Source organism: Sceloporus occidentalis, unplaced genomic scaffold (assembly GCF_023333645.1).
Source record: "Sceloporus occidentalis isolate IW3139 unplaced genomic scaffold, rSceOcc1.0.p SCAF_86, whole genome shotgun sequence".
Lineage (NCBI taxonomy): Eukaryota > Metazoa > Chordata > Lepidosauria > Squamata > Phrynosomatidae > Sceloporus > Sceloporus occidentalis.
This window is the reverse complement of record NW_028317066.1, coordinates 3,499,114-3,518,231: the sequence shown is the minus strand read 5'-3', so window position 1 is coordinate 3,518,231 and position 19,118 is coordinate 3,499,114. Positions and strand designations below refer to the sequence as shown.

Here is a 19,118-nt window from a genome sequence, read left to right as displayed (position 1 = left end):
AGGAGGGTCCTGCCCTGCATAGGGCTGCCATTTCATGGGTCTTAGGCTCTGGGAATGTGTGCCTTTGGCCAGTGTCTGTGTGGCTGGGGCTCCAGGGTCCCTCAGTCCCTCCTGCCTTCTTCCATATTAACTGCAGGAGGAGCCTGTGAGGGTGGGGCAGGGGGCGGGGTCTTCCACCTCCTCCGCCCCCATTGGCCAGACTGAAGAAGGGGAGGAGCTTCTGCCTCTCTATTTAGCTCTGTGTGCGGACGAGTGAGCGAGAAGCAGAGAGTGAGAAAGGGACAGAGAGAGACAAGGAGGAAGGAGAGGGACAAGGCTTGGAAGTGGTAGGCTTTACTGCTGTGCTGAGGCCTCCAACTGCCAAGCGCTGAGGTGGAGGTGGCCATTCTGTGTTCCAGCAGCCATTTTGTGCCTCTTGTGACTGTGGGGAATAATGTTCTGGAACCTTCTCTGAGGCCTCAGTTGAACAGAGTCCTCTCTTTCTCTCCTGAGGCTCCAGAGTCAGAAGGAGGCCAGGCTCCTTGGGCCAAAAGGAAGGAAGTGTGTCTCTTTGTGGGTCTTTTCTTATACACAGCTCTGCTCCTTCTGGGGAACATTGGTTTTAAAAGGGATCAGAAATGGGAAGATAGTTTTAATACAAGCTTTATCCTTCTTCTTCACAAACATTTGGCTTTGGCTTCTAAGAGGAGGCTAGTCCCCCAAAAAAGGCCAAAAGTAGCTCCTTTGGGAGGTTTTAAAAGTCTCCCCAGTTTCCTTATTAAGAGACTTTCAGACAAGAAGGAAGGAGGCAGACCAGAATAACTCATATTACCAAGAATGAAACAAACAAACATACAAACAACAACAAGAAGAATATGGATTAGACTGAAATACAAACTACTTTTTTAAAAAAAGGAAAACTATTATTAGGAGGGTAAAAACAAGACATGGGTGCTTCTCCCCTTTTAAAACCGACTCAGGTTGTATCTGCACTGCAGAAATAATCTAGTTCTAAAGTGTGTTAACTCTCCTGGTTCGTTCCTATGGAATCCTGGGATTTGTAGTTTGTTGTGGCATGAGAGCTCTCTGGCAGAGAAGGCTAAGTGTCCAAATGTAAAATCCCAATATTCCATAGTGGTTAAAGCAGTGTCAAAGTGACTTATTTCTATAGTGCGGATGCAACCTTCTTGGGAAAGGGCCTGATGCTGGGGAAAAGCACTGGTGAACACTGGGATGCCCACCTCTGCATCGGCCCAAAAGAGGCTTATGTCACCTGTGTATGTCACCAGCAGGATGCTGTTCTCTGTGTCTTTGAGTGCTGCAAGGCTTCTTGCCAAGCGGATCCTAACCCTGGTCCCTTTTCTCAGGAACTTCATCTCGGCCTCCTTGTACACGGCTGTGGGGCCTCTCTTTCTGGAAGTGACCCAAGTGCAGGACTACTAGGAACCCCCTGCCCACCTGATGGCCGACACAGAGGCCAAGCGGAGGGAGTTGCGCTCCAACAGAAAGGGGCCACAGAGGTACAACAACTCTTCGGTGAGTCCCCATCCTGGTTATTAGTGTCATGTGTTTCACTGCTGGGCCAGTTCATGAAAGCAAGTGGAGAACATACTCTCCCAATTTGGCAGAGACAGTCCTGGTAAATCCTCTGCCACCCCACTTTTTCAGGGGCTTTCAAAAATGTCCCGGTTTTGTTCTCCTCCTCCCACTTTCCCCTTTGTCCTCAGCTCACTTCAGTTCCTACAAAATGAGTGCCAAGGATTTTGAACCCCATCAACTCAAAAGTGGGGAGAGAAGAGGAAAGAAGGGAGCAGGGAGTCCTTGCTAGGAGTCTGAGGCAAAAGCAAACTGCTGTGTCCTTCCCTGCTTTTGTGACCTTCCTCATAAACATCTTTGGCCATCTTGACCACCTTCTGGTGTTGTTTGTCCACATGTGTCTTTCTTTTCCCATCTGTGAAATGTTGGGGGATATAGGGGAACATCTCTGGATCTAAGCTGTGGCCCTGAAGCCCACAGCGTTCTCCAGAACTGTTTTTTAAATATGACATTTGCCACTGAAATTTGGCAACAAATGGATAAATGCACTATAATTCTTTGGTGGCTAAATATAGTATATGTTTTGTTATAGTCAATATCTTAATCTATCCTCAATATCCCAGCCATAGCCTAAATTATTTTGTTTATATCTTATCTTTGGTTTATATATTATATATTGTGTATATCGAGCTAGAATAGACCCATTCAATCAACTACTAAATGATTCTTCAACAGTTAGGTAAATTCGGCTGATTCAGTGGGTCTACTCTGGTGAGGACCAGAGGCAGTTTTGCTTATGTGAAATTGCAATACTTGTGAAGCTCAGCTTATTCCACACATGGTTGTAAATCCTATGGGATCAATAGGTCTTCTTGCGCTGAGACTAACAGTATGATTCAGGCCCTTATCATGGTAATGAAAATCATTTGATGGTTCAGACTGAAAAATAGTGAATCAAATATGATTGGGTGAGTTATACTTCTAAGATGTAGTGGTTGTGTGCAGAGGGATTTTGCAGCACCCTTGAGACCAACTGTGTGAAAGATATTGCAGCATTGAACCTGGTCTGTGCCCCTTCCTCTGGCAACAGCCCCCTGACCCTCTCTTCTCACCCCCTCAGAGCTCAGCCCCAGTGGTCAGTGGGACGGAAACGGGTCTTCCCAGCCACAACACATTGCTATGGGCTACATTCCTCTGGCCATGCAAGCAACTGCAATAGACCATTCCTGGGAGGAACAAGAAGGGATAGGAAATGTCTGAGACCCAGGTAGCCCCCTGTCCTTTTGGACTCTCACTCTGTGGGGCTCTTGCTACTGAGATGGCCTCAGGGAAGGCAGAGCACCTGACTTCTAACCTCTGGTGATGGTGGGGCTGGGGTGTCTTTTCCAGGCATTCCTCACCCTCCTCAAGGGCTGCCCCACCTTCGACCAGAGCCAGTAATGCAGCCACCATGGTTCTCCAGCTCTGGCAGAGTTTGTCCTTCAGCCCTCCCTGTTAGCTCACCATTTCCTCCAAAGGAGGCCATACTTGAAGGCCACAGACCCGGTCAGTCCCTTGGAGGGGAGAGAGAGCTGGGGGGCTCTGGAAGAAAATGGAGTGGGGTGAACCCAGGAGGAAATGGATGGGAAACAGGATGATGTGAAAAGACCTTCCTATTGACACCCAGAGAATGTCAGAAATTCAGAGCTTTGCTTCCCAGATTTTATCCTACACAAACACACACACAATTGACATATCCAGCGGGAGCCATGTTGGCCATATAGCAGTAGCATCCCAAATCCACAAAACTATGATATCTGATATGTTATATGGATGTGAATATACCACATTTTAGGCTTCACGGGAGAATGATAAAGAGAAGGCCAATGGATGGGACCTGTACTATTGGAGGTTGCTACCTTCAACAAAGGTTTTAAAATATCTTTTAAATTGGGACAGCATTGGCATGTTTTACCTTATCAACACCTACAAGTTTTCCTGTGTAAAAGCATGGAGCCTGCCTGAGAAATTCAGTTTTCTCTTCCAAACAGAGGGGCTTGTAGCCTCACAAAGGATTCGAGACAAACTGGATTTCAAAGGCAGTAGCTTTTTGCTTGCTAACATTATTTAAAGTTTGTTTCCTGGGATAAATTCTGAAGTAATGAAATAATATTTGGGATGCACCATGTGCTTTCCTTCCCTTTTATTAGTCACTCTCTGGATCAGGGCTATTTTCTATTGCAGGTGACTTTTGCGGATGTGGCGATATATTTCACCGAGGATGAATGGAAACTCTTGACAAAGAAGCAGAGACTTCTGTACAGCGATGTTATGATGGCGAATTATGAGAATGTGGCCTCTGTGGGTAAGGAACTTGACTCCACTGCCCTTCCTGTGAAGACTGAGGGTCCTTTCATACTACATTGTTATGGTGTTATGTTTCTACTTTAGAATTATGGAATCATAGAGTTGGAATAGGCAACAAGGGCCATCCAGTTAAACCCCTGGCCATGCAGGAATACACATTCAAAGCACCCCCAACAGATAGTCATCCAGCCTTTGTTTAAAGATCTCCAAAGAAGGAACGCTTTAGAAATAAATCTTAATAATAATAACAATGGCTCAGTACAGATTAGAAGAAAGGGGTGGCCACAGGCTATCCCTTTCTCCTCCGGATCATTGCCGCAGCAACCTCATGGCTGCAAGAACGATCTGCAGCCAAAAGGAGCTCAGAAATGGAACTCCTTCCTGTGATGCCACCAAGGCACCATTTGCACCTTGGAGCGTCACGGTGATATGTCTTATGCGCCGTGCTGTTTGGACGCGTCACACAAGACACGTCATGGATGCATGCGCCGTATGGATGGCGCTGCGTCAAGATTGTGCTGCCCATAAGTATTAGGCTTTGGGAGTGTGCAGTTACTGCATGCTCCCAAACCCTAAAATCACCGCCGGCATGCCACAAAGTGCCCATTTGTACCAGGCCAATAATAACAATAATGATACTCCACCACGTTCAGAGGAAGTATATTGCACTCTCGAACAGGCCTTACTGTCAGCAAGTTCCTCCTAATCTTTAGGTGGCATCTCTTTTCCTGTGGCTTGCATCCACTGTTCCTCTCCTTTTCTCTGGAATAGGAGAAAGCAAGCTTGAGCCATCAAGGTGACATCTCTTCAAATATTTGAACAGGGCTATTATATCCACTCTTAACCTTCTCTTCTCCTGGATAAATATAGCCAGCTCCTAAGCCACTTCTCATAGGGCTTGATGGTTTTCAGTTCCTTCACCTTTTTGGTTGCCCTCCTTTGGATACTCTCCAGATTCTCAACATCCTTTTTGAATTGTGGTGCCAAGAACTAGACACAGGGTTATTTCAAGTGAGGCCTGACCAAAGCAGAATAGAGTGGCACTATTACTTCTCTTGATCTAGACACTATACTTTTATTGATAAAGCCTAGGATCATATTGACCTTTTTAGCTGCCTCATGTTCAACTTCTGGTCTACTATGAGTCCTAAGCTACTTTCACACGTAGTTTAATTGTCATAACAATATCCTGTGTAATCTTGGAATTTGTAGTTTGGTGAGGCACTATTGCTCTCCACTTTCTAAGGATTCTAAATATCCCATTCTAAACTGCCAATTCTAGGATTCTGTGGGAAGGAACTATGGAGATAAATGCTTTTCACCCCCAAATGCTCCTCAGCACATCCCTCAGTAGGGCGGTTTACAGACTGCCCCTTTGGGGTGGCCTGTACCTGCCCCTTTCATCAACAGATCGGGGCCTCAGCTGCCACAGCGGCAGCCCTGAGGCCCCAATCCACCGCTTTTCCACGCCGTGGCCTGGAAAAAGTGTCCTTGGGGCTTCAAGCCCCAAAGACACCCCAACAGCGGCGTGGAAAGGAGAAAGGGGCCACTCTGCACCTTTCTCTTTTGTATCGCTGGCGCAGCTCTCTAAAGGCTGCACCAGCGACACAAATGAACGAAGGAGCTCCAAAATGGAGTTCCTTCCTGCACCGTGGAAAGGGCGCCACAAGCGCCCTTTCATGACACCAGGACGTCACGTCCATGCCGCTCCGTTTGAATGCGGCGCAGTCGTGACATCCTAATGGGCATCACCATCTGCATGTAGAATGGGCGCCACCATTTTGTACCTACTGTGTGTGTACTAGGGTTGGGGGCGTCTGAAAAAGATGCCCCTGGGCAACCCTAGTACGTACACAGTACGTACTAGGGTGCCCTTCTGGAAAGGTCCTAAGTTTCCTGGCTTTTTTGGCCCTTCTTCCAGGCTTTTCAGGCTCAGGAGAGTCTTCTTGGGGAAAAGGCCTCCCTTGGCCCTACAATGGCTCAGAGAGAGCCCAATAGTGGCAAAATGGCCTCTGGTTCCCCAAAGGGATGCTGTGGGATACTGAGGAGAAAATAGTATTTCATTTCACCCCCAGACAATACAATGTTAGGTTGCTCCTGAGATCCCCTGAGGGCCAGTGTGACCCCCCCATCCCCAACATTAGGCCATCCCTGTCTTATAGATGCCTTAAGGCTGGCACTTGACCCTCACCAAAATTGGAGTCCAGGTCCCAGCCCCCTTGCTCTTGCTTTCCCAATGACTTATTTGTATATTGATTATCCTGCCTTTCTCAACAAATGGGACTCAGAATGTCCCTTTTGTGCATCACATGCTGTGGATGTGTGTCTGTGATAGAGAGATGGAGGGAATGGGAAAAACAGAAAGGCAGGAAAGAGATGCTGAAGGTGAAAGCTGAAGCAGTGCGGATAGGCAAGAGGGAAGGTTGGAGAGTGGTGGGAGAAACGGAAGGGGATCAGGTCTCTGGGAGCCAGGAAAGGAAAGCAGGAGCAAAGCCAGGATTGCCTAGCTCTGTGTTGTTGTTGTTGTTATTATTATTATTATTAACCTTTATTTATAAAGCGCTGTAAATTTACACAGTGCTGTACATACAATCTTTTTAATTGGACGGTTCCCTGCCCTCTGTCTTACAATCTAAAAAGACATGACACAGAAGGAGAAGGGAGTGGTGGTGGCTAAGGGGCCTGTCTACTAAGATAATACATATAAAATACATAGCAATACTGGAAATGATTCAATAAAACAGACAAGAAAAGAACATCAAATAGCAAGTGACAATTATGCAATGCCTGGGAACGCTTCTCTGAACAGGATGGTCTTCAGCTCCGTTTTGAAGCTGGTTAATGAAGTGATGGCTCTTGCTCGCGGGGGAAGAAGGTTCCAGGAGTGAGGGGCAGCGAGTGAGAAGGGGCGAATCCTAGATGGGGCAGAGGAAATCCTGGGCTGGGACAGCAGACCTTGACTACCAGAACGGAGGGCCCTAGTGGGAAGGTGAGGGGAAATAAGGTGAGGTATGTGGACAGGAAAGGACCTCTGGGAAGGGTCAAGAGAGGGGCCTTGGGGATTGGGAGGCAGCCACCAACCTGACAGGTTTTAAGAACTGAACTGGTGAGAATCGGTTCAGGCCCTGGTTTTCAGACATATTAAGGGCTTCCATTTAGCAATTATGAACAATGTCTATGAAGAAAGGAAAGGCAACACAAAAATTCCTTTTTCTCTAATGTTTCTTTTTCCTACCTGAGCTTGCTTAGGGTCTTTTACCTGAAATGCTGGAGTTTGGGGAAGACACCTGCAAGTGCTATGCTTTTAGGGGAATTAGATACTTAGCTCAAAGGGGAGATATAGTTTGATTGAGGCAACAGTGACCTCAGGATCCAGCAAAGCTATAGCAGGTCTGCAATCACACAGACCTCCAAAGGCATTTGAAAGGCAAAATGAACACACATGCACAGAGAGAATTAGGTAACAAAGGTGGGAGTGGTGAATAAATGTAAGCCTTTGCTAATGGTAATATGTTGCCTGGATGGATCTCAATCCCAGTTGCTGAGAATCCGGAATGGGGAGAGAAGTCAGTAGCTCCCATGGCAAGTGGGGTTGGAGAGTGTATTGAGGTGCTTAGCCATGTAAACCAACAGAGGATCCTATCGCATGGGATAAAAAAGCCAGCTTAACTTTTCTGAACTGAATTCTGATTCGGGCTGCATCCGGGTCCTATCATATGTAAATCTCCGCTGAATCCACCAGCCAAATCCATCCTGGATTCAGCCAAAATCCCCACAGCACTTCAGGGCCATTTTTTAATGTTGGAAGCTTCCGCTTAAAAAAGAGGGGGATGGCTGAGCATGCCTCGGACCCAGGCTACATCTGGGATGGATTTGGCCAATAGATTCAGCAGTGATTTACATAAGATTGGACCCGGACATAGCCCAAATTAAAATTCTCTTTGGGAAGGTAACCTGGCTTTCTTACCCCATGCAATAGGTGCAGAGTGTCTGCCTGCAACTGGACTGAGGCTGAAGAACAGCCACTAGGAGCAGATATTTATGCTGTAATTGTTGCTTAGTGGCAGAAACTGAGGGTATGAAAAGGTTTAAATTGCTTTAGAATGTTTCCTGGGTGAGGAAAGAATGGTCTGAAACCAAATTTAATGCAACGAGGGCTTGGTTTAACCTCTCTCCATTTACTGTGACTTCCTTCACTCTGTCCATCACTTCTTCTCTTAAATTAATGAGGAGAATTAAATTAAATTAAATTAAAATTATATTCTGGCCTCAAAAAGAAGAGCCCTCCCTCCACCCCAACTGTCATCATCAGACCTAGGAGGGAGTGAAAAAGACAGGCCCAATTTCCATCAGGCCTAACTGTGAATTTTACTGTAACTCACGTCGCTCTGTTTTATTTTACTGTATTGTATTTATTTTTGTATTTTATTTTATTCTCTTTATTTTTATTGTTGTAACCCACCCGGATTCCTTGTGATTGGGCAGGCTATAAAGAAATCATCATCATCATCGTTATTATTGGTGCAAGTACCTCAGACAAAAGGGATTAGCACACTGATTCTCAGAGCCTTTTTCTGACTATTTCCTTCCAGTCCCATTCCTTAGCCATAATCCCTTCAACCTCTACAGACATAAATGGATCATGCAGCTAAATCCACTCATTTTCTCAAGGCAGGTTCTCCTACAATCTCTTCTTTGCTACCTCCTATGAGTAGGGATCCATACCTGCAAAAATGCTAAATTCAGGGCACCCACTCCAACTTTATTAATTTTATATCAAATAGGGAAGGGTTAACAGGTGGCTAAATCTTGGGGTAACACATTCCTCTCTTGATTCAGAGAGTCAGTCTTGTGTGTCATTGTTCTTTTTTTTTTTTTCAGAAGAACATGTCAGTCTTGAGAGAGTCCATACATGTGAGAGGCCACATAAATGCCAGCACTGTGGTAAATGTTTTCCTTCAAAGTCAGACCTTGTGAGACATCAGAGAGGCCACACAGGAGAGAAGCCATTCAAATGCCAGCATTGTGGGAAATGTTTTTCTTGGAAGTCAAACCTAGTGACACATTTGAGAATCCACACAGGAGAGAAGCGATTCAAATGCCAGCATTGTGGGAAAGGTTTTTCTCAGACATCAAGCCTCCTGATTCATCTGAGAATCCACACAGGAGAGAAGCCACACAAATGCCAGCATTGTGGGAAATGTTTTGCCTATAAGCCAGTCCTTGTCATGCATCGAAGAGTCCACACAGGAGAGAAGTCATACAAATGCCAGCATTGTGGGAAAGGTTTTCCTTTAAAGTCAAACCTAGTGACACATCTGAGACTCCACACAGGAGTGAAGCCATTCAAATGCCAGCATTGTGGGAAAGGTTTCTCTCAGAAGTCAAACCTCCTGATACATCAGAGAGTCCACACAGGAGAGAAGCCATTCAAATGCCAGCATTGTAGGAAAGGTTTTTCTCAGAAGCCCAACCTAGTGAGACATCAGAGAGTCCACACAGGAGAGAAGCCACACAAATGCCAGCATTGTGGGAAAGGTTTCTCTCAGAAGTCAGACCTAGTGAAACATCAGAGAGTACACACAGGAGAGAAGCCATACAAATGCCAGCATTGTGGGAAAGGTTTCTCTCAGAAGTCAGACCTAGTGAAACATCAGAGAGTCCACACAGGAGAGAAGCCACACAAATGCCAGCATTGTGGGAAAGGTTTCTCTCAGAAGTCAGACCTAGTGAAACATCATAGAGTCCACACAGGAGAGAAGCCACACAAATGCCAGCATTGTGGGAAAGGTTTCTCTCAGAAGTCACACCTAGTGTCACATCAGAGAGTCCACACGGGCGAGAAGCCATACAAATGCCAGCATTGTGGGAAATGTTTTCCTTTAAAGTCAAACCTAGTGACACATCTGAGACTCCACACAGGAGTGAAGCCATTCAAATGCCAGCATTGTGGGAAAGGTTTCTCTCAGAAGTCAAACCTCCTGATACATCAGAGAGTCCACACAGGAGAGAAGCCATTCAAATGCCAGCATTGTAGGAAAGGTTTTTCTCAGAAGCCCAACCTAGTGACACATCAGAGAGTCCACACAGGAGAGAAGCCACACAAATGCCAGCATTGTGGGAAAGGTTTCTCTCAGAAGTCAGACCTAGTGACACATCAGAGAGTCCACACAGGAGAGAAGCCACATAAATGCCAACATTGTGGGAAATGTTTTTCATTAAAGTCAAACCGAGTGATACATCAGAGAGTCCACACAGGAGAGAAGCCACACAAATGCCAGCATTGTGGGAAATGTTTTTCTCAGCAGGCACACCTAGTGATACATCAGAGAGGCCACACAGGAGAGAAGCCATACAAATGCCAGCATTGTGAGAAATGTTTTTCTTCAAAGTCATACATAATGATACATCAGAGAGTCCACACAGGAGAGAAGCCATACAAATGCCAGCATTGTGGGAAATGTTTCTCTTCGAAGTCATACATAATGATACATCAGAGAGTCCATGCAGGAGAGAAACCACATAAATGCCAGCAGTGAACTAACACTGTTTTTGTTAAGAAGTATTACAAGAAAAATATTTTCAATGCATTGGTGATAAGAGAAAGCCCTTGTGATTTTGTTTTTAAGGGTTGTCTGTTCATAAAGTTATTGATTTTTGTATGTTGTTGTGTTGTGTTGGGTTGTTGTTGTAGTTGTTTTTATTTTTTTTATAGAATTCTAGAATAAGAATGGACCACAAGACCCATGTATTCCAACCTCCAACACACAGGATGACAAAGCATGGATTTATAGGATTCTGGCTTTGTAAGGCACCACAAGCACCTTCTAGTCCAACCCCCTGCCATATAGGAAGATGTAGCATGGTGGGTAGGTGTGTTATGTGTGAATATGACAGAATTAGAAGATGAAGGATGAGATGAAGGATCTGGCACAGAGAAGCAAGAAAAGCTCAAACTGAATGTGCAAAAGATAAAGACACCGTAATGCAAGGACATGAAAGCGAATGTACTAAAAGAAGAATGGACTGTGTATAACACAACTTGAAGTAAAGAGCACCAGAACAAGAACGGAATGGGAACAAGACGTCACTCATCAGGAAAAATGATGCACATATAAAAAACATAAAGGAATATTCAAAACCATGGTGATAGTGTGCCAAAATCAGCTGGAACTGGCACCCATCGCTCTTTCAGAAAACTGATGGACCTCTGGGAAGATTTGTGTGCATGAGCATTGTATGAATGTGTGCATGATTTGAGGCCTCTTGATATGTAATATATTGGAATGAGTGTCCCTAATGTTAGAATAAATGTTACATACAAAGTGTTTGAACCCAGATCTGGTCTCTTATGTGTCTGATTAAAAGTTTTATAGTCCAATTCTGTATTTACTCACCACTCTAGATGTAAAGAAGAACACCTAGATTGGTGACAGTTGTCTGATCTCTCATTTCACCTTCTGGAGCTCCTGCACTGATCCCTGAAAGCTGAAAGAGAACTAACCAAGCAGTGGGGACACACTTCCTTTGTTAACCCATTACGATTCCACTATAAGAGACAGGCCTTGGAGTTCTTATCCACTGCCAGCCGTAAGGTTTGGGTTAAAATATGGGGGCTGGGTCATCTCCTGCAGCCTCTGGTTCCGTTGGAGGCAGGGCTTCTTCTCCAGCATCACCTGGAACAACGGACCAGAACAATGGACAACAACAGATGGATGTGGCATGTGTGTTTGTGCATATACATCTGTACATCTGTATGTGTGTATGTGTGTGTATATATATATAAATATGGAGGCATCTCTATCTAAGTGCACTCAGACTTATACTTTTAAGAGCTTACACACACACACATCTATATATATATGGAATGTTTCAAGTCTATACATCTTGCATACGATACCCATAGATACATCTATACATACCCATAGATACCTGTCTGAATGTGTGCATGTGTACGTGTGTGTGTGTGTATACATATATATATATATATATATAGAGAGAGAGAGAGAGAGAGAGAGAGATGCAAACACATGTACACATATATGTTGGATCATATATATATGATTTATATATTTATATATGCTCTTCTACTTGCATACAATTTAAACATAAGGAAATGCATAGAGAAATATGTAAGTACATATGAATGCACATGTATACACCCCCCAGGTTCTGGTCAACATCAGCGTGTATATATAATTATAACTGTATATATGTTTACTTCCGGTCATAACAGCATAACTGCCCTGCAATTGCTGTAATTGGAATTTATACTTTGTGATGTTTTTATGATATGTATTTTACACATGATTGCCTCCTGAGGACACTCTGAGGGCTGCCATTGGCTGGAGTCCGCACACTCCCACCATCCCTGGCCCTGATTGGCTGGAATCCCAGTCCTTCCCACCATCCCTGGCCCTGATTTGCTAGAATCTCAGCCCCTGCCTCCTTTTTTTCTGGCAGCCATTTTGTGCTGCTTGTGACTGTAGGGAATAAAGTTCCAGAACCTTGTCTGAGGTCTCAGTTGAACAGAGGCATCTCTTTCTCTCCTGAGGCTCCAGAGTCAGAAGGAGGCCAGGCTCCTTGGGCCAAAAGGAAGTGTGTCCCTTTGTGTGTGTTTTTGTGTGTCTTTTCTGAGAGAGTTTTCTTATTACACAGCTCTGCTCCTTCTGGGGAACATGGGTTTTAACAGGGATCAGAAATAGGAAGATAGTTTTAACACAATCCTTCTTCTTCTTCTTCACAAACATTGGGCTTTGGCTCCTAAGAGGAAGCTAGTCCCCCCAAAAAGCCAAAAGTGGCTCCACTGGGAGGTTTTAAGAGTCTCCCCAGTTTCCTTATTAAGAGATTTTCAGGGGAGAAGGAAGGAGACAGACCAGATTAACTCAGATTACCAAGAATGAAACAAACAAACATACAAACAACAAGAACAAGAAGAATAAGGATTAGACAGAAAAACAAACTGCTTATATTTTAAAAAAGCAAAACCATTTTTAACAGGATCATAATTAGACTTTTACATCCGACCCAGGCTTTCTCTGCAATATAGAAATAATCCAGTTCTAAAGTGTGTTAACTCTCCTGTTTCCATCCTGTGGAATCCTGGGATTTGTAGTTTGTTGTGGCATCAGAGATCTCTGGCAGAGAAGGCTAAGTGTCCAAAGGTAAAATCCCAGGATTCCATAGCACTGAGCGGTTAAAGTGGTGTCAAAGTGCCTTATTTCTATAGTGCGGATGAAGCCTTCTTGGGAAAGGGGCTGATGCTAGGAAAAAGAGGAGGAATGAAGAGGGAAAGGAGGATGGACAGATGGAGGGCCACCTGCTGCTGGACTGGCCTCCCTGAGCGGTCAAGACCTGAGCTGGGTTGTGGATGATGGGCACTCTTGATATTAATATTAATATATTTCACTATTGATTGTAATTAATGAGGGGATCAGGTTCCTCCTTTCAATAGCATCAGGAAAATATTTAGCTGTTGTTAAGGTTTGGAAATCCTGTTTGGGGACTTTTTGTGTTCTCACAGCCATCGGGTGCCATCAGGAAAACATTTCTGTGTTGTTTAGGGTCAGAGATCCTGTTTGGAGTCCCTTCCGACTTTGGGGCCATTTCATTCTCCATTTTGGGTTCCCTGAAGGCCTCAAACTGCCAGGTGCTGAGGCAGAGGCAACCATTTTGTGTTCTGGAAGAAACTTTGTGTTGCTTGTGACTGTGAGGGTCCACCGGTCCTTGCCTCCCTCTTTGGGAAAGGAGACCCCCTCAGCCCCCTGGACTCACTCCTGACACTCATTCCTAGAATGGCTGGGACTCAGAGGAGTTTCCTAGGCATTGTCACCTTCTTCCCTCCATGGCCATTGGCACTGACCTTTTCCCACTGCCTTCCCTCCCTCAGCCCTTGGACCTCCTCCTCCTCCGCACTCAGAGCAACCCTTCTCTACGGCTGAGGAGACGGACTCTGACCCAGGGAAGCTCGGGCCATAAAGGACTGCGGAAGAGGCCTTCCTGGGGCTGCACGGTCTCTGTGCAAATCATAGAATCATAGAGGGCGACTAAAATGGTGAAGGGTCTGGAAACCATGCCTTATGAGGAATGACTTAGAGAGGTGGAGATGTTCAGCCTAGAGAAGAGAAGGTTAAGAGGTGATATGATAGATCTGTTTAAATTTTTGAAGGGATGTCATATTGAGGAGGGGGCAAGCTTGTTTTCTGCTGCTCCAGAGACTAGAACCCAGAACAATGGATGCAAGCTCCAGGAATAGAGATTCCACGTCCGCAGCTTAGGGGTGCTCCTTGACTCGTCGCTTCACCTGACAGCTCAGGTAGATGCGACAGTCAGGAGCACTTGTTATCAGCTTCGGCTGATATGCCAGCTGCGCCCCTTCCTGGAGCAGGGAGACCTTGAAACAGTTGTACATGCGCTGGTCACCTCTCGATTGGACTTCTGTAATGCGCTGTATATGGGGCTACCCTTGTGCCAAGTTCAGAAACTTCAACTTGTACAAAATATGGCAGCCAGGTTAATTACAGGTACTCGTCGTACCGACCACATAACACCGGTTTTGAAATCCCTTCACTGGCTGCCAATTAGTTTCCGGGCAAGGTACAAGGTGTTGGTGATTACCTTCAAAGCCCTACATGGCTTGGGTCCAGAATACTTAAGAGACCGCCTACTTCCATACTGTCCGTCCCGCACTCTAAGGTCCTCGGGGAGAAATCTACTTCAGCCAATAAAATCTAGGCTAACTTCAGTCACCCAGAGGGCCTTTTCCATCGCAGCTCCGAAGCTACGGAATGACCTGCCGAAGGCGATCCGTGACATTTCTACTCTTACAGCCTTTAAGAAGGCTCTTAAAACGGATCTCTTCCGGCAAGCCTTCCCTACCTAGTTCTACTCCCCATTTACTGTGACTTATGTCACTCTGTCCACCAATTCTTCTCTTAAATTTAATGAGAAGAATTAAATTAAAATTAATTAAAATAAAATCCTTGCCTCAAGAAGAAGAGCCCTCCCTCCATGACATCATCATCAGACCTGGGAGGGAGTGAAAAAGAGAGGCCCAACTTCCATCAGGCCTAACTGTGAATGTACTCACTTCGCTCTCTTTAATTTTATTGTATTTTATTTATTTATTGTATTTTATTTTATTATCTTTATTTTTACTGTTGTAACCCGCCTGGATTCCTTGTGATTGGGCGGGCTATAAATAAATCATTATTATTATTATTATTATTATTATTATTATTTGTACTGAAGGTAGGATTTTATTCCTGGAGCTGGAAGAGGACCTCTGTTTAAATGCTTCAGTCCAGGATTGTATGGAAGGGTTGCAGCTGAGAGAGTGAGACCTTGCTTTGGAGGAATAAAGCCCCAAATTCAGTCTGTGGCAGCATTGTCTTCCCAGAAGTTTGAAGTGAGATTTCCAGACCCCAGACACACAATGCACCAGTGAGTCCTTTGTGTGGGGACTGTGTGTACGTGTTGTTTACTAGGGCTTTGTGAGGTATTTGTTTCACTGGGTTTATATAATGAATTTACATAGGTCTTCACTTCCCCAAAATGAGCATAATCCAGGATGCAATCTTTACTCATAAACCTATACATTTATAGATTTTTTTTGTATAAGTGCAACATATTCAGCAGTGTGCTTCTTTTTTAAAAATATACAAGGAAAAGTGAAGAAATTGTGATTTTGACAATAGATCTGTTCAGAAACAATGCACACAAATGTACATACCTCAATTTCTGTGTAGCTTTAGCAAGCAGAGGGAGGAGGTACATACCTCATGCTCCTGCTATGACTGACACACACAAACACACAAATTTTATAATTGTCAATTTTTAAACTGCTTTGATGTTTTTGGAAAGGCGGTATATAAATAAATGTATTATTATTATATTATTATATTACAAACACAGCAGTTAAGCTCAGAGATTTGTCTCATTTGTAAAAATGAAATGATTATTTTCACCAGTGTCTAAATGGGGGCCTAATGAGGGGAAGCCATTGATCAGATCATTGAAGAAATACAGGTCTTATTCAGCCCAGGGGCTGTAATTTCTCCACCTGGGATACAAATCATAGAATCATAGAGGGCGACTAAAATGGTGAAGGGTCTGGAAACCATGCCTTATGAGGAATGACTTAGAGAGGTGGAGATGTTCAGCCTAGAGAAGAGAAGGTTAAGAGGTGATATGATAGATCTGTTTAAATTTTTGAAGGGATGTCATATTGAGGAGGGAGCAAGCTTGTTTTCTGCTGCTCCAGAGACTAGAACCCGGAACAATGGATGCAAGCTCCAGGAATAGAGATTCCACCTCAACATTTGGAGAAACTTCCTGACAGTAAGGGCTGTTCGACAGTGGAACAGACTCCTTCCTCGGAGTGCAGTTGAGTCTCTTTCCTTGGTCTTCAAGCAGAGGCTGGATGGCCATTTGTCGGGGATGCTTTGATTGAGAGTTCCTGCATGGCACAATGGGGTTAGACTGGATGGCCCTTGGGGTCTCTTCCGACTCTACGATTCTATGATTCTATGAATCTATGTGGCTAGAACAGGACATTCCCAAGCCAACATGGCCAGGCAATAGTGTGGAAAATAGGCAATCTCTACATGGGCAAAGACACTCTCTGAATTGTGACTTCTCTGCATGCAGAAGGCTGCCATGGGAATTGGGGAGGAGGTCTGGATCCCATGGAAGGGGGGCAACCAGAGAAGAGAGAGCTCCTTTCCTGCCCTGCCTGACCGGGGGCCTCTCTGGGGGATGGACGGCAACTAGTTTGGCCACTGGGAGAATGAGGGGCCACCAGGCCAGACATGCCTGACCCAGCAGAACCTTCTATGCTCCAGTGTTGCTCCAGGTGGAATCAGGCTGCAACTGGCCATTCAATGACCCAGGTATTACCATAGAGTTGTGGAAGCCATGCCGCATGACCATTCCATGCCTGGTGGGAGTGTTGGGTGCAAGGTATTGGAGATGCATCCAGCTGTGTTTCTGTAGCCAGAAGCAAAACGAAGACATTTTCCTGTGAGGGCCACTGGGGACCTCTGCAGGTTTCAGCAGGTGATGCCCTCATTTCACATCTAGCTATGGGGACATAACCAGGGCCTTTTCCAATTTCCCATCCCCTGATCCCCAGCTAATCTAACAAGGTATGGAGTAACTGTTGTGTAGGGGAGCTGCTGTGAGTCTATGCTAGGTCCAAGGGGCTTTGTTTGGTGCAGAGGGAGGAAGTGATGCCCACCTGTCAATTGGGCCAAAGGAGGCATATGTCACCTGCGTATATCACCAGCAGGATGCCGATCTTTGTGACTTTGAGTGCTGCAGGGTTTCTTTCCAAACCAAGCCTAACCCTGGTCTCTTTTCTCAGGAACTTCATCTTGGCCCCCTTGTACACTGCTTTGCAGTATCTTTTGCTGGAAGTGACCAAAGCACAGGCCCACCAGGAACCCCCTGCCCACCTGATGGCTGACATAGAGGCCAAGCGGAGGGAGTTGAGCTCCAAGAAGAAGAGGCTGCCGAGGTGCAACAACTCTTTGGTAAATTGCCATCCTGTCTATTAGTTTCATCTGGGTCACTGCTGGGCCGGCTCATGAAAGCAAGCGGAGAACAACTGTCCCAGTTTGGCAGAGGGAATCCTGCTTAATCCTCTGTCACCTCATTTTTTTAGGGGCTTTGAAAATGACCCATTTCTCTCTCCTGCTCCCACTTTCCCTCTTCTCTTCAGTTCACTTCAGTTACTGCAAAATGTGTTCCAAGTTCAAAAGACGTGTGCAGCCCATCAACTCAAAAGAGGGAGAGGGGAGGAGAGAAAGGGGCAGGGTCTTACCCTTGCTAGGAGTCGGAAGCAAAAGCAATCTACTGTGCCCTTCCTCGCTTGTGCGATCTTCGTCATTAACAACATTGGCCATCTTGAACCCCTTCTGGTGTTGCTTGTCCACATATGTCTTGCTTTCCCCATCTGTGAAATGCTGAGGGATATGGAAGAATTTCTCTGAAAATAAATTGGGGATGGGCCCAGTGGCCCTGAAGCCCAGAGTACTCCCCAGAACTGTTTTTGAAATTAGGAGAGATATGGCTAAATTCACTATAATTCCTTGGTGACTAAATGTACTTTACATGTTGGGCTAATCAGTATCCCAATCAATCAATAATATCTCAGAAATGGTCTAAATTATATTGTTTATTATATTGTTTATTATATTGTATATTATATTGAAAGGATTCGAGACAAACTGGATCTCAAAGGCTGTAGCTTTTTGCTTTCTTGCAGAATCTAAAGTTTATTTCCTGGACTGATTTCTGAAGTGTTGAAATAATATTTGCGATGCACCATGTGCTTTCCTCCCCTTTTGCTTAGTTACTCTCTGGATAAGGCTATTTTCTATTGCAGGTGACCTTTGCGGATGTAGCAGTATATTTCACCGAGGAGGAATGGAAACTGTTGACAAAGAAGCAGAAACTTGCATACAGTTCTGTTATGATGGAGAATTATGAGAATGTGGCCTTTGTGGGTAAGGAACCTGAATCCATTGCCCTTCCTGTGAAGACTGAGGGCCCTTTCTTCATTCACTGTCAGAGCACTTTGTTTCCACTTTAAAATTATAGAATTAAAGCAACTTCCTGACAGTAAGGGCTGTTTGATAGTGGAACACAATCCTTCCTCGGAGTGTAGAGGACTCTCCCTTCTTGGAGGTCTTTAAACAGAGACTGGATCACCATCTTTCGGGGATGCTTTGATTGAGAGTTCCTGAATGGCAAGGGGTTGGACTGAATGGCCCTTGTGGTCTCTTCCAACTCTATGATCAGTTATGAGTAATATCTATGAAGGGAAGAAAGGGGGACACAAAACCTGCTTTTTCTCTAATGTTTCTTTTCCATCCTGAGCTTGCTTAGCTCCATGGTTGATTCCAGAGGCCCTTTGTTACCCAAAATGCTGGAGTCTGGGGAGGACACCCGCAAGCGCTATGCTTTTAGGGGAATTTGGTACATAGCTCAATAGATCGAGATAGTTTTACTGGGGCAACAGTGACCTCTGGATCCCGCCCAGCTATAGCAGGTCCTGAATCAAACAGTACGTCAGAGGCATTTGAAATAGGTTTTTGTGTTTTATTTAGGGGATACACAAAGAAGTATTAAAGCTCTATGTTCTTTCTATTATAATAAGGGAGGCCAGTACATTCCAGCAGCTCTCCAAGTCTTTGTTATTAATATCTTAGCACAACTATTATACGGTTCTGAGATTTGTACTTTCAGTAGCTTTA

General features: G+C 44.9%; 3 protein-coding genes across 3 annotated transcripts in view; all 3 read left to right on the top strand.

Annotated features, from left to right (window-relative positions):
- LOC149285028 (uncharacterized) overlaps nucleotides 1–11,246 on the top strand; it is a 31,275-nt gene extending 20,029 nt beyond the window's left edge. The window contains exon 3 of the mRNA XM_089495950.1: nucleotides 9,344–11,246. Within this exon, the coding sequence (XP_089352076.1) occupies nucleotides 9,344–10,400 (1,057 nt within the window). The 3' untranslated portion in view covers nucleotides 10,401–11,246. The remainder of the gene's footprint in view (nucleotides 1–9,343) is intronic.
- On the top strand, nucleotides 1,254–9,006 carry LOC149285029 (zinc finger protein 480-like). The gene is made up of 4 exons (XM_089495882.1): nucleotides 1,254–1,515; nucleotides 3,739–3,859; nucleotides 8,743–8,886; nucleotides 8,999–9,006. Exons 1-4 carry the CDS (start codon nucleotides 1,441–1,443, stop codon nucleotides 9,004–9,006), a joined length of 348 nt encoding a protein of 115 aa, XP_089352008.1. The 5' UTR covers nucleotides 1,254–1,440.
- A 7,575-nt stretch (nucleotides 11,247–18,821) lies between the features above and the next one.
- The window catches only part of LOC149285027 (uncharacterized), a 31,489-nt gene continuing 31,192 nt past the window's right edge, over nucleotides 18,822–19,118 (top strand). The window contains exon 1 of the mRNA XM_089495930.1: nucleotides 18,822–18,840. Within this exon, the coding sequence (XP_089352056.1) occupies nucleotides 18,822–18,840 (19 nt within the window). The remainder of the gene's footprint in view (nucleotides 18,841–19,118) is intronic.

Excerpts from the sequence above, each read along its gene's own strand:
- LOC149285029 (XM_089495882.1), top strand. The coding sequence starts at position 1,441 with ATGGCCGACACAGAGGCCAAGCGGAGGGAGTTGCGCTCCAACAGAAAG. Across the intron at positions 1,516-3,738 it reads AGAGGTACAACAACTCTTCG|GTGACTTTTGCGGATGTGGC; the intron begins GTGAGTCCCCAT and ends TTTCTATTGCAG. Across the intron at positions 3,860-8,742 it reads TGAGAATGTGGCCTCTGTGG|AAGAACATGTCAGTCTTGAG; the intron begins GTAAGGAACTTG and ends TTTTTTTTTCAG.